At 40.7% G+C, this 13109-nt stretch overlaps 1 protein-coding gene across 1 annotated transcript in view; it reads right to left on the reverse strand.

Annotated features, from left to right (window-relative positions):
* Positions 1–253: 253 nt before the first annotated feature.
* The window catches only part of TGFBR3 (transforming growth factor beta receptor 3), a 113706-nt gene continuing 100850 nt past the window's right edge, over positions 254–13109 (reverse strand). Inside the window, exons 15-17 of the mRNA XM_083867130.1 lie at positions 12478–12513; positions 10410–10517; positions 254–4201 (exon numbers count right to left, since the gene is read on the reverse strand). Coding sequence (XP_083723256.1) covers positions 4083–4201; positions 10410–10517; positions 12478–12513 — 263 coding nt within the window. The 3' untranslated portion in view covers positions 254–4082. The remainder of the gene's footprint in view (positions 4202–10409; positions 10518–12477; positions 12514–13109) is intronic.

The raw sequence follows: 13109 nt of genomic DNA on the forward strand, positions 1-13109 counted from the left end.
TTCAATTTAAGTGAAAACCAGCAGCATTTAGCTAAACATATCTACTGGTTTCTACAAGAAGCCATGATACTGAGTAGTCAAACAAAGCCAATGGATAAAAGAACTCAGAAAGGAGAAAATGGAAGAGGATACACAAAATCAAAACCTGCACACAATTCCCATTGAAATTTATGGGACATGAGGACAGAGCAATGAGACAAAATTTGATCTATTGTTGTTGGCTCTGTACAACTTAAATGAATCACGACACCAATTATTAATAAATTGATACATACTTTATTATGCACAAGAGACTAAGATGACATGACACTGTGGTTATCAAAACTGTACAACTATGCATTTCCACACGGCTCTGAAATACTGAATGCAATATGAAATACAAATGGGGTGTTCAGACTGGCCACAGGTATTAGCAAGTAAATTTCTCCCATTCTTTGATTTTAAAAAAATCTGGCATTTGCATCTAAAAGAAATATACTTATTTATTCAAAGGTGAGAATATTGTGTTTGGAACTGGCAGGACACAGCAGCAAAGATCTGATAGTGCTATGAACATCCCAATGACTGACAACAGGGCACAACAGTCACCTCACATGAAGGGCTGCCAGCATAACCAACAGTACAGTCTTCTTGTGAAGCATGAGGTAGATATACATAACAGAAAGAACATACAGGAGAGGAATTGTTAGGAAAGAGCAGGGGGAAGGTTACAATCATCAGCATCTACAGACATTTTGCAAAATCCATTTCCATGTGGAAAATGCTACAAAAATAGCCTAACACAGAAAGACCTGATCTCTTGAAACGCAATGTCCAAAACCAAATACTGTAAAAGGTTAGAGTTAGCGATTAGATGACACATGACAGAACAAGCAGTCTACTCTGGAGTTTATGCTACTAATAGCTTTTACAGGCAGAAGGTGTCCATTTTAAGCCCAATCCTCCCATTGTTACATAAGAAGTTCCTTCGCAGTTGATTCCATCATGGTGACATGAGCCACTGACTCCATCCACCCAAACCCCTGCTTTCACACCCTCTGCTGGGACAGGAGAGTCTCACTGGCCTTCCAGACCCCACAGGGCTCTGCCACGTGAATCCAGCGTGGTGAAACCACATGGGACAGAGGTGGCAATCAGTGCCTCAGCTGTTACAGGAGCTGCCACACCACACACAGAGACTGGCAGTGGAGACAAATGGCTGCTATTAAACCAGGGCCTGGAGGTGTGTCAGGCTCTGAGCTGTGGGCAGCTTAACAGCTGCTGCAAAGTACTACACATTTCTGTAATAAAGTTATTCACTGGGAATGCTTGGGTTTGGTTCTCTCTCTTTATTGAAGCAGAAATGGCTCTTCCATCTGCTAAGCAATCATGTGCCATTTTGGTAAACTCTAACAGACAATTAACTCAGGTGTATTAAAATTGCTGAATTAAATAGCTGAGTATACCAAGTTCAGTTAACTTAACCTGTATTTCACCAAATCAAATCTTTGACCTTTATATATTTTTGGTTTATCCAATGGTAACTATAAATCTGTAAATTATTAGATTAATCTAGAATTAGATTAACTTTTTGATAAAAAGATTGATAGTGCAGCATGTTTTTCTCAAAAATATACAATTATCTATTTTACATAGAATTTTTCAACCTGTCCATCCCAACAACCAAATCTAATACTTCCTATGAGAAACTACTTAATAAAATATCTGAGGAAGGAAAGGGTTAAAACGGGGAAAGGAATTTACAAAATATGTAAATTTCACAGTAATTGAAATAAAACATTTCATATAGAGTAACTTACATTTATCTAAAACATTTAAATATATCTTTATACAGAAATTTAATGTAGTAAAATATAGCTATGATTGAAGTTAAAGACTCTAGTCTTCTTTGAAGACATCTTTAAAGACTTTACACATAGAATATGCTTTAACAATACATTCTGCTGAAGGTTAGGCAAAGCGCTTTCTTTTCAACCACACAGGTAGCACATTCATCCTCCTGATGCCCTGGAGCAGAGCCAGCCCTGCACACCCTTCTACACAGGGGTAACTTCCTTGTGACACCCTGTCCACATTACCAGGACTGCTCACTGGCCTGGTAACATCAAATATTTCTGCATGTGTAACTCTAAGGCCCCCCTGCCTGCACAGACACTGAGACCAGCCCTGGTGTACAGAGTTGGGCATGTGCTTGCAATAGTGAGGACAAGGTGTGCAGTTACCCATTTGCACAGGTGTTTGCAGGATTAGTAACAGATTTGATTTAAAGAGAGTAACACTCTGCCTGATCCTGGGCACTTAAATCTATTGCATATGTTGCACTTGGACCATCCTGGCATCAGCAAGGCACAAGTGTAGAATCAGCAAGAGATCTGCAGCTCAGACTTCAGAGCAGACTATCACTCGAGTGTAATGAAGTCCCTTCCTCTCTTGCAGAACACAGGTAACCTTCACTACAACTAACAAAAGTTATTAATCTCATTTTTAGAGGAAAACAATGCTCTTTCTTCCTCAAAGAAGGATCAGTAGAACACATTACAAAGTGGCAAGTAACAGTCAAACAATTATATGACAAAAGTGTCTTTTCCTGCTTTTCATTTTGCATCAATTTGAAAGTCAAGATTAGGCAACGACACTAAAAAATACTGACAATTAGTACCCTTCTGCCGTTTCCATATTCTGATACTACTTTGGGACTATCCAATCATAACGTTCATACAACAGTTTGACACAAACAATTGCACAGCTATTTTCAGAGAATAGCGAACAACAGGCACTACTGTACATTCCTTGTGCCTCAAACTCATCTCTTATTTCAAAGAGAATTTAGGCTAGTTAAAAGATTAGAACCAAATCAACTTCTTTATCTCCTCTAGCTACCTATTATAAACTGAAAAGAGTTTTAAATTTTATATATATTAGATTATATGTTTACATATGGAAGGAATGCTGTGCTAATTTCCAATTGGTAAAGTGGTTAGGCTGTGCATACCTTGATATATACCTATCTGTATACAGACATTGCCATTAAAGGTACACACCCATCTCCATCTATGTTAGTGCACAAGACCATTCTTTGTCTTTATGTTTGTGTGTGCCTGTATTTGGTATAGCAGATCAAAAAATCTCTAATAGAAGAGCTTTGGCCCATAAGACAAGAGGGAATGTTAGAGTGTGCTCTTTTCCAATTACCAAATCAACGACTATTGTAACAAAAATACCTGGAACAAACCTGAAGCTGCAAACACAACAGGAAAGCAAATGAGATGCTGTAGCTGTAAGCTGAACAAAACAAAGATTATTCAAAAGAGGCTAAATGTAGCTGAATAATAAAATACTATTTACCAAGGAGATCTGACATTGATGCTTTCTTCTTCAGACAAACAGAAATCCTTTGACCTAAGATCATCTTTGTTCTGCTTATCTTATGTAGTGATAGGACAAGAAGTAATGGCTTTAAACTGAAAGAGGGCAGGTTTAGATTAGACATTAGGAAAAAACTCTTTACAGTGACGGTCGTGAGGCACTGAACAGGTTGCCCAGAGAAATTGTGGATATCCCATCTCTAGAAGTATTCAAAGGCACATTGGATGGGGCTTGAGCAACCTGGTCTAGTGGAAGGTGTCCCTGCCCATGGCAGAGGGTTGGAACTAGATGATCTTTAAGGTCTCTTCCAACCCAACCCATTCTGTGATTCTATGACTAAATTCCCTTAATGAATACCTTGTGTCAATGAGAAGGTTCAGGGAAAGGAAAATATCATATAGACAAAGCAGCATTTTTCCAAACTGGCATAGATTTCACATTGAGGGCCCACAGACCCCTAGAACAGGTTGCAGTACTGTAAAAATAGTAGCTTTGTCACATGTAGCATAACATGCTAACAAGATCCAACAGGCTGCGTTCTCTCATGCATTGTGTGCTCACATACACACTCACACACACAGTGGCTTCCCCAAAAGAAAATCAGTCTTTTTTTTCTTTTCCTGTAGAAAAATTCCTCCTCATTTTTTTTCAGAAGCAACCAAACCAATCCTTTTAACGTTAAGAAGCTGCTGTCTGATGACCCCACAGAGTCCTGGTTAGGTGGCACTGCTGCTGGAGCAGGGGGTGCTCTGTGTGCTGCCGATGCTGTGCGCTGCACTGCTGTTCTCTGAGCCTGGCGGTGACGTAGGGACCTGCTGCCTTCCCGCTGCTTCCCCTGAGGGACAGGCAAGAGAAAAAGTGGGGTCAGGACAAGGGAAATTGAAAATTATGTCATAGAAAACAACAATCCATTTCTTCCCAGTCTTCCTCTTCTGGTGGTCTGTTTTTCCATGCAATTAATATATTGGGTCACAGACCTCAACTGAAGTATCACTGGAAACATTACCAGACTTTGGCACCTAGGCATTGCTGTGCACAAATAACAACGCTGTTTCCTTGAGCATTTTACAAGCAACTGATGGAAACTGCCAAGATCAACATTGTCTATCTTCTATTGTCAGCTGTCACTCAGAATGGGCCCTATTACACAACTCATTTTATAGCTTTACTGTTTCAAGGAAAAAGGCCAGGAAATGTAGGGTTTAGTTTTAATGCCCTATTTACTAAAAGTGTAGCTCAAGACAACGTTCTTCCATCAGCTGGATACCACATATCCTGAAACACAGACAGTTTTCTTCATGTAGAAAAACAACAGGCTATCCTGAAAGCTTGACTTGATTTACTCCTAATACAACATGCAGGAAGTTTTCCTACAGCTACCAGAGTATGTGCAGCACCTACAACCTGTAGTGAGAACATGTCTCACCATTTCTCGTTAACTGTTTACTGACAATAAATTAAAACCCCTTCACTATTTAGATTGCCAAATCGAGCACCTGGGGTCTCCTCACACATCCTGCACCTGTGGCTGGGATTGAAGGGAAAAATCCAGCTGTCAACTAAGCATGAAAGCAGTAATTATGCCATTTAATGCCTAAAAGATCATAATAAGGCCACATAGGAAACCATAACTGTGGCATTTTTAAAGTTACAGTGCTCAAGTCTGTAACCTTAGTGATATTACAAAATAGTCTCTTCAAAACAGATGGCAAGACTTAAGTTTATATAATGTGCACTGTAGCTGCCCCCTCCCTTGAGCTCATCTCCAGGATGTGAACCTGTGATCTCAGTGCAGTAACAGTCACAGTGCTGCTGCCTGAGCTGCAGACCTGCCATGGCAGCCAGCACCAGCACGGCTCCTTTCCCAGAGAAGGAGCAAGACGGAAATGATTTGTGGGATCATGGGCAGAGCAGTTAGGAATAATCAGAGGCTAGTGTACATCTACTGCCTCATGAGCTTATGGTGACGCAGCTTTCCTGCTCCACATTATCCTGTGTTATCTGAAACCTGATTTCATGGGTCAGGTCTGCACCCTCCAATTTTTCTTCCATGTTCAAAATTTGGTAGAGATCCCACTCCCCAGTGACTGCTTCAGTGACAGGCTGGAGGCACAGCCTGCACACAGAGGGTTACAGTGCAAGGACGAGCCAGCTTCCTCCCACAGGAGCTGCCCTGGCACATCCCCATGCCCTGTGTGCTGCTGCCCAGCTGCCAGAGCCTGAGCTTCTCGGAATGTGGCTGCAGAGGAAATGCGCCTTTAACGCTTTGTGTCTCGGGCCACAAAATATCCTTCTGCAGGCTGCTCAGTACTCAGAGGTCTGCTGCAATCAAACAAGGGAGGTCTGAGGATTTCTCACAGCAGAGGTTGCAAGTGCTCTGTGTAATGGAGACCAGCAGATTTGCTGCTAGCTCAAGCCACAGCCACAGCTGAAGCATACTTAAGGCCCCACAGACTCTTGCCTTACATCCCACTGGTTTAGGAATGGGGAGGAAAGAAGGGACAGGACAGGACAGAAAAAACAACAAACTAAACTACTAAACCACACTGCCCAGGAGGCCAAACAAACTTTTAAAAAGAGGGTGAGGATCTTGTTTTTAAATTCAGCATTCAGTCCAGCCTTTTACTCTTGTGAGCAGATTTTGAGTCTGTTTTTCCCAGTGTAAGAAATAACTACTGCAGCTCATCCATGAGCTGTGGATTTCTGCTCATAGGCAGCAGCTCAGAATCTACCCCCAGTCATCTGCAAATAAATCAAGTTTCAGCTTTACCTTGCTTTGGAAATGGCTTTGTAACCCCCCCAGAATAAACAGCATCAAATCAAAGTATGTGTCATCGTGCTGTACAGGCTTTCATAAGCCTTGTTTGGATGTTTCTTCCCCTCCTGACTTGCTCCCTTCTCCCGTTGTTTGTGTACGCGTCTTCCTTCCTTTTGTACTACAGGATATATTTATAAAGGCAGCGATAAGCAAACTCCCTTTCATTAAAGCTAAGCAAGTGTTCACAAACATCAGAGAGCAGCGAGGGGGGCTGCAGACCCCCAGCCCTGCTGCACAAGCTGCTCTGGCACAGAGGAAGGGCGGCCGCTGGGCTCCCCCGGCAGGGCCCCCGCCTCTCCCTGCAGCCGCTGTCACCCATTTCACAAACCACATGGCTACACACAGCTTCGGTCAGCCTCAGCACATCGACACAATCTGTATGCATTTAAACATAAATTCATTTATAAGCCAAATACGTGTTTTAATTTTATGGCAAAGCGAAAGCACAGTGCCGCAGTCCCCAGCAAGCCCTATGGCTCCCACTCCCCTCCTGGCTCCTCTGGAAAGTGTCCTAGGAGGCACCCTCCCTTCTGTTTGGGTTGGAAGACCCCTTCCTTCCACTGTAATGGCCTCTGCAGCACCTCATTTCTAGAGCACATCAGCAGCTCTGATGCACCACAATCACTTCTTTAACAATAACAAATTCTCAATGTTTTCAAGAAAAAAGAAAATCCAAATCACAGTGATGTTATGAACACACAACCTAGCAACTACATCTGGACTGTATTTTATTTCCTGTATTTTATTTCCTCAACACCTAGCTAAACCGTAGCAAAGCTTTTATTAAAAGAGTATTCAAAAAAAGGATGTAAAGAAATGTAAACGATCACTGAAGAGACATTCTCCATCTGTCTTTTTCATGTAAACAGCTTCATGTATCTCATGTTACTGAACCAAAACTGCTCAGAATGGACACATCTCATCTATTGACAGTAAACAAGCTTTTACCCATCTGAATGCGACAACATGCACTTTATTATTCACACTTAGGAAAGCTGCCAGTTGTACTCCCTGTCCAGGAAGTCTGAATGTTTGCTTTTCTATCTCCATTTGCCAAATATAATTGGTTGCTATGTCAGTTTACTTTAAATCAGATCCCATAAAAAAGAGAGAAGTGGGGGAGGAGGGACACTTTTAACTTCTCAGATTTTGGAACACTTTATCCTCTTAACTTGCAACACCGCCTGAAGAAGGGAAGCACACTTCCTAAGAGAATGCAGGGACGGATGTTTTCTTTAACACACTTTACAAGGTTTAACAGTCTCATTAACTAATCAGGCTTGTGCCTGTCTCTCCTAAATATACTCAATAATCCCTACTAAGACATATATTATATTGACATATATTACATTGATTACATGATATTTATATGGTTAAATTATGAAGAGTTTCTGCATTCATGCACACTGCAAAATTTTTGCTTCTTTCCAAGACCCCTAGTTAAATGAGGTCAATTGTGGCAAATGCAATCGGATATTTCCCTTAGTTCTTGGGTCCTCTCCAGGCAGCACCAACACCTTTCATGCCCTTTAACTGACCAGGGAATGGATCCAAAAGTAGGGTCTTTTTGCAGACAAGTCAGCTAAAATTCCTCCTCTGTTGTTCTTATACTAGCTTTCCCTCTCTCTTCTCTTAGTACCCATGTATCATAGGACATCTCTACTCCATGTTGAATTGCTTCAGAAAATCTAGAATTTTCTAAAGCACAGCTGTGATGCTTTGGCAGAAATTACTGAAATTAGCAAAAGCCCTACGTGACAACACAACAATCCTTGCTCAATATCTAGAGATGAAATTCTACTTATTGTGTATTTCCTTTCTGCTATCACTTGTTTGAGGTTTTAATGCTAATGGCCTATCAAGACGAATAAAGGAATTCATTCATGTAACACTTTCTTTGTTAGCAGCAGAGACATACTGATAAAAGTGTATCAGCAAATCTTACTACTGGCAAAAAGGTGGCCTTTTGCTGTATTGCACATAGCACTACAGCAATAAAAATAGCTTACTTCACACATCCCAAGCTGCCATTCTCTACTAGCAGTAGCTTTTATCTGTGCTCTGAGTATCAGCAAAGCAGAGTTTTAGAATGAACTCATTTTTTCCAACCTTTCGTCTAAATCATGTGTTGGAAACCCAGTACTACTTACAACAAAAGATGAGATTTCAGAACACAATTCAGCAATGCATAAATTCTCTAATGTCAAAAGACAGCCACTCTGTAGATGAAATTTAGATTATTTTTTCTTCCCCTCCTCAAGTTAATAAAAGCCTACAGCAAGCCCTAAAATGTTTCCACTGCAGCTGGATTATCTTGTCTGCCACAGCAGTTGTCCTCTAAGAGATTGTGCCTGCCAGAGCCTTTACTATACTCTGCTGCAAGCTATGCTTTGTAGATACATGACACTATGCACAGAAAAATGACGTGCACAGGAACATAGGTGCACTTTTACAGTCCTTTGAAAATCTGAACCAGAAAACTTCCTAGATAATTTTTATAATTTCTGTGATTCTCTAATCCGATGAGTTACAGTGTCCCCTTTTTTTCTCGCATTACTTTTTGTGTGGCCTTTTTCTCCACTTATTTTCATCTCTTAAAGATGAAACCCAGAGCAGCTTTCCTCTCCACTACGTGGATGTGGTCACCGTGACTGATGTACCTTGCCAATAGAATTCTTTTAATGGGATTGGTCCAAATTCTACTGTTGCTGAAGGATTTATCATATTGGTTTCCCAGTGTTCCTTTAGTACTGACACACAACAAGTGTCTATAGATGGTTCTGTATGTGGATACAGATTGAACTTCCACAAATGCAGGACCAAAGGTATTAATTGAACAATTAGTTAATTTTTTTTTGTTAATAGACTACCGATATGGGAAGATCAGTAACTTACCATTTACTCACTGAAATAGTGCTTACTTTTCTTCCACAATGTTTCAGTACTTATATGAGATAGAATTATACAATTTATCACAACCTTTAAATTTTCCATGTTTGCTTCAATTCCAAATAAGTTTCATACACAGCTGATGCACTGAGAAGTACTAAACTGCTTATACAAAATTGTTGCACTGCCAACTGGAAAAAACACCATAGTTTTTATTTCCAAATTAACATAAGCTCCTAGGTCATAATATTTACAGAAGCCCTGACCCAACAGGGCTGGAGTCTCACTCTTAAATAGCTTCCATGAGATTTTAGGTGCCAGAAAAAAAAAAAAAAAAAACCCTGCAGTAGGCTACAGGCAAATTTCAGTGCTTCAGAGCTGCACAGGCTTGGAGCTATTGACCCCATATTTTTCCCACCTCCCAGATCTTGGTAGGGTCTCGTGAGGTCAAAAGTGGAAGTAGTTGGGAGCCCAGAATACTGTAAGGATCCTGAGATATCCCATAATCCACAAAAAGCCAAGGTCACATGCTGGAAATCAAGGCTCCATCAGTGTCCAGTCCTTGCCTGGGGCATGTAACAGAAAGCTCCCCAAATGCCCTCTTCCTTCAATACATTATTCCATTTTTTCTAATTTAGTTTAGCATGGAAAAAAATTCTAAGGAGATGCTGGAAAATTATCTGTGTATAGAGGCTGCACCAATTCAGACATGTTCCTAAGTATTTGGTTTCACACAATTAAAATTACACGTGACTTCTAGCAATTGAAAGTAGTAGTTGAAGAATGAAGGGATAAATAATTGTGGCAAAAATTCTTTGTAATCAAGGCCCCCAAAATTTTTTTCAAGACTAGTTATAATCAAATAAGTCTGTTTAGATAAAGCACTCTCTTAACCATTTGGCCCACTTCTTGTACACATCAGCCTAATGTAGTAACTGCAAAAAAAAATTTTTAAGAAGTAGTATGGAACCAAAAGGGATCCATTAACTGAAATATTAACTAAATTTGAAATACAGAGATGTTACTAATGATAATACACAAGCCAGAAATACTCAGTTTTACTCATGTCCCAGGTGAGTTTTCAAGACCTGTGTTTAAAATTATTCAAGCAAATTTTATACCATAATACATAACATCTCCCTTTAGGGAAGGGCGGGTATCACTCAGCTGGTATGTAATAGCAGCTCATGGGAGGAGCTGCTGGAAAACTCCTGAGTAAGAAGAGAGCAAGAAAATAAAAAGCCCAGGACAAGCAGAGGCGGGTCCCTTGCCCTCCCTGCCCTGTGCAGTGGCTCAGAGCACCCTGCATGCCCTGCCCTGCGGGGCCTGGCCGTACCTGTGCGCGAGTAGATGAACCAGAGCGCTCCGGTCAGCAGGGCTCCGATCACGAACGCCGCAAAGGCGATGCCCACCACGGTCAGCGTGTCCAGCCCATACAGCACAGCTGCTCAGGGAAACACACACAACACACACACTTCTTATTGTCAGAGACAGATAATATTGTAGAAAAATTCACCTTACTATTTCATGGAAGAGCTTTTTAAAATTTCATAGTTAACTAAGCATCCCTTTGAGAAACAGACTGGCAGATTTGCATCAAGGAAATGAAAGTGATGCTTTCAGAGTGGCTTCAGTCCAACCAACTGTTCCACATCACAAAGTAAAACTCCAGCTCAGCACACCCAAATCTGGAAAATGTTGCAAGAATTAAGCATTTTCAGTTGGCTGTTAATAACTTGCTTTCAATTAAGTATTCATTTATCTTTAAAGTGTGTTTTAAAAAGGCTGAGATGTTTGGCAAAAATGCTTCTCATTTAAATGGCCTAACATGCAAGCAAACTTTCCCCTACATCTCCTCAAGTTCAGTCTGAAATCTAGGTGGAGAACGGAACTGCTGTTAAGAGGGAAGAGATGCCAGCAAAAAGTCAGCGAAAACATAAATAGAAACAATTGTTGTTCACATTTGGCAACGCTTTTAATAACTGAAATTAATTCCAGATCACAAAAATAGAAACACACACACACATGTAAATCACTTTCTGGGGAGAGGCCATTTTGTAGGACCATTTCAAGGGTAACAGCATTTGGTTCCTGGATGTATTGCCCCCAGTGCTAATCATCCAAACAGAAAAAATTTTTGCCTTTGTGTTTTTCTTTTTGGTAATTAGAACTACTAAAAAATTAATAATAGTTCAGCAATCTTTTGGAAAAATTTCTTCTTAAAAACCTGATTTCTAGTTTAGTATTTTTAATATCTCCCAGTGCAGAAAATTGCTTAGGCCAGTGAGTAACGTTTTACTGACTATGCTGGCCAGGAAATGAGCTGACTGGATCTTAGTAGTATCCTTCAGTGGAATTTTCAGTTCTCAGAACACAACCAACACCCTCGCTTTACACATCCTGCATCCAGCAGATGTCCCTAAGGATATCCCTCATCCTCTTTTGACAAGAGTCTTCTCCAGCAGCTCCTGTTGTCAAGGGCCCATTTCTGGGTGCTTGTGAGCTAATTTGCATATATAGCACCTGACAGATAGTGTCTTGGAAGGTTTTCCTCTCACTTTTTTTATGAGACTGTTTCTCATTCCTCTGGCTACTTATAGTCGTTCAAATGCAAACACAAAAGACTAAACTCAACTGGTTTTTCCACCAGGCACCAGCCAGTGTCCTCTCCTCTTAGGAGGAAACACAGTGGAGAGAAGAAAGTTGCATGGAGAAGTGGCATAATTGCCTTTGCTATTTTGAACAAATTTAGTCTCAAAGACACAGGGACAGGAGCAGAAGAAAAACCTTCTTCACTTCCTCTTTAAATCTCCCTTTTCTCCATTCATTCTTGCTTTTGGCAGCACATTGTCTGCACCTTCCTGTTTATTTTCCTCCAGTACTGCTTCTCTCCTTTTCTGGGTCATTAATTGACCCTGATTAGTTCACCACACCAAGGTAACACTAAAACCAAAGAAATTAACCCACATCAAGGCAGTGACCTCATCTAAGCACAGCCTTGTAAGTGCTGGTGCTGGAGCACCTGGAGCTGAGGTGCAGGACAGGAGTGAGGCTGAAATAGGACACAGGTAGGGCTGTGAGGGATGTCACTGCTGCTCTAACATTGGAGTTGGGAAGCACTGGCCTCGGCAGAGAGGGAGACACACACACCAGCACATGAACTCGCTAAGGCTGAGACTCTCAGTGGGGTTTCCCCAACCTGATTTTCACATACACAAAAGGTCACAGTCCTCCTCTAAACACTGATGAGAACACCTCTCATTCAACAGTATAGTCAATTCTGTTCTGTCTCTGAATTAAACATGCACCCACTCAGAAACCTTGAAGAGAGTTTTCTTAATTTATCTAATGCTTTGTAGACAAACGTTTAAAGATTGAAATAGATTGTTTTAAGTGTTACTTACGTGGCTGTCTCACGTTTGGCTTTGGAAGGGAAGGATCTAATTTAAAACAAAGAAAATGCACAAAATATTAATCAGATAGAGTTCCATATGCAGCCTACTAACTATGCAGGTTCTGATCTCACAGAGACATTAACTGTAATTTTTACAAACCATGAATTTCAGGAAAAGCAGACCAATTTCAGTAATCTCTCTCATCTCAGAAAAATTCTATTCATATATTGATTACTCCTCAAGGGACTCTATCTAGAGTATAGTTCACACACCATATATTTTGCTGGCAAATACACTGCAACCTTTCCCAAATCAGATGTCATCAGGCATGACCCACAGTAACTCTGGTTACCCCTATGTGGAACTCAAAGTTCAGATCGGGAAGGAACAAAGATTGTATTACGGTGATTGCATCCATCTGACGACTCACTAAGCATAACTCCGAGATAAATCACACACAAAAGCAAACACTCCCTAAAGAATACTGAGTTTTATAGAATAGTACAAGCTGCTTTGTCCAAATTGCATGAGTATGTGTTGATTCACCCATTTTCCTGAGTCCTACATGGTATTCTGTCTTGGAAGTCCTGTGAAGGGGGTTTTTTTGCGGTTTTTTTGTTGTTGTTGTTTGGTTTGGTTGG

This window comes from Zosterops lateralis (genome assembly GCF_965231275.1).
Source record: "Zosterops lateralis genome assembly, chromosome: 9".
Taxonomy (NCBI): domain Eukaryota; kingdom Metazoa; phylum Chordata; class Aves; order Passeriformes; family Zosteropidae; genus Zosterops; species Zosterops lateralis.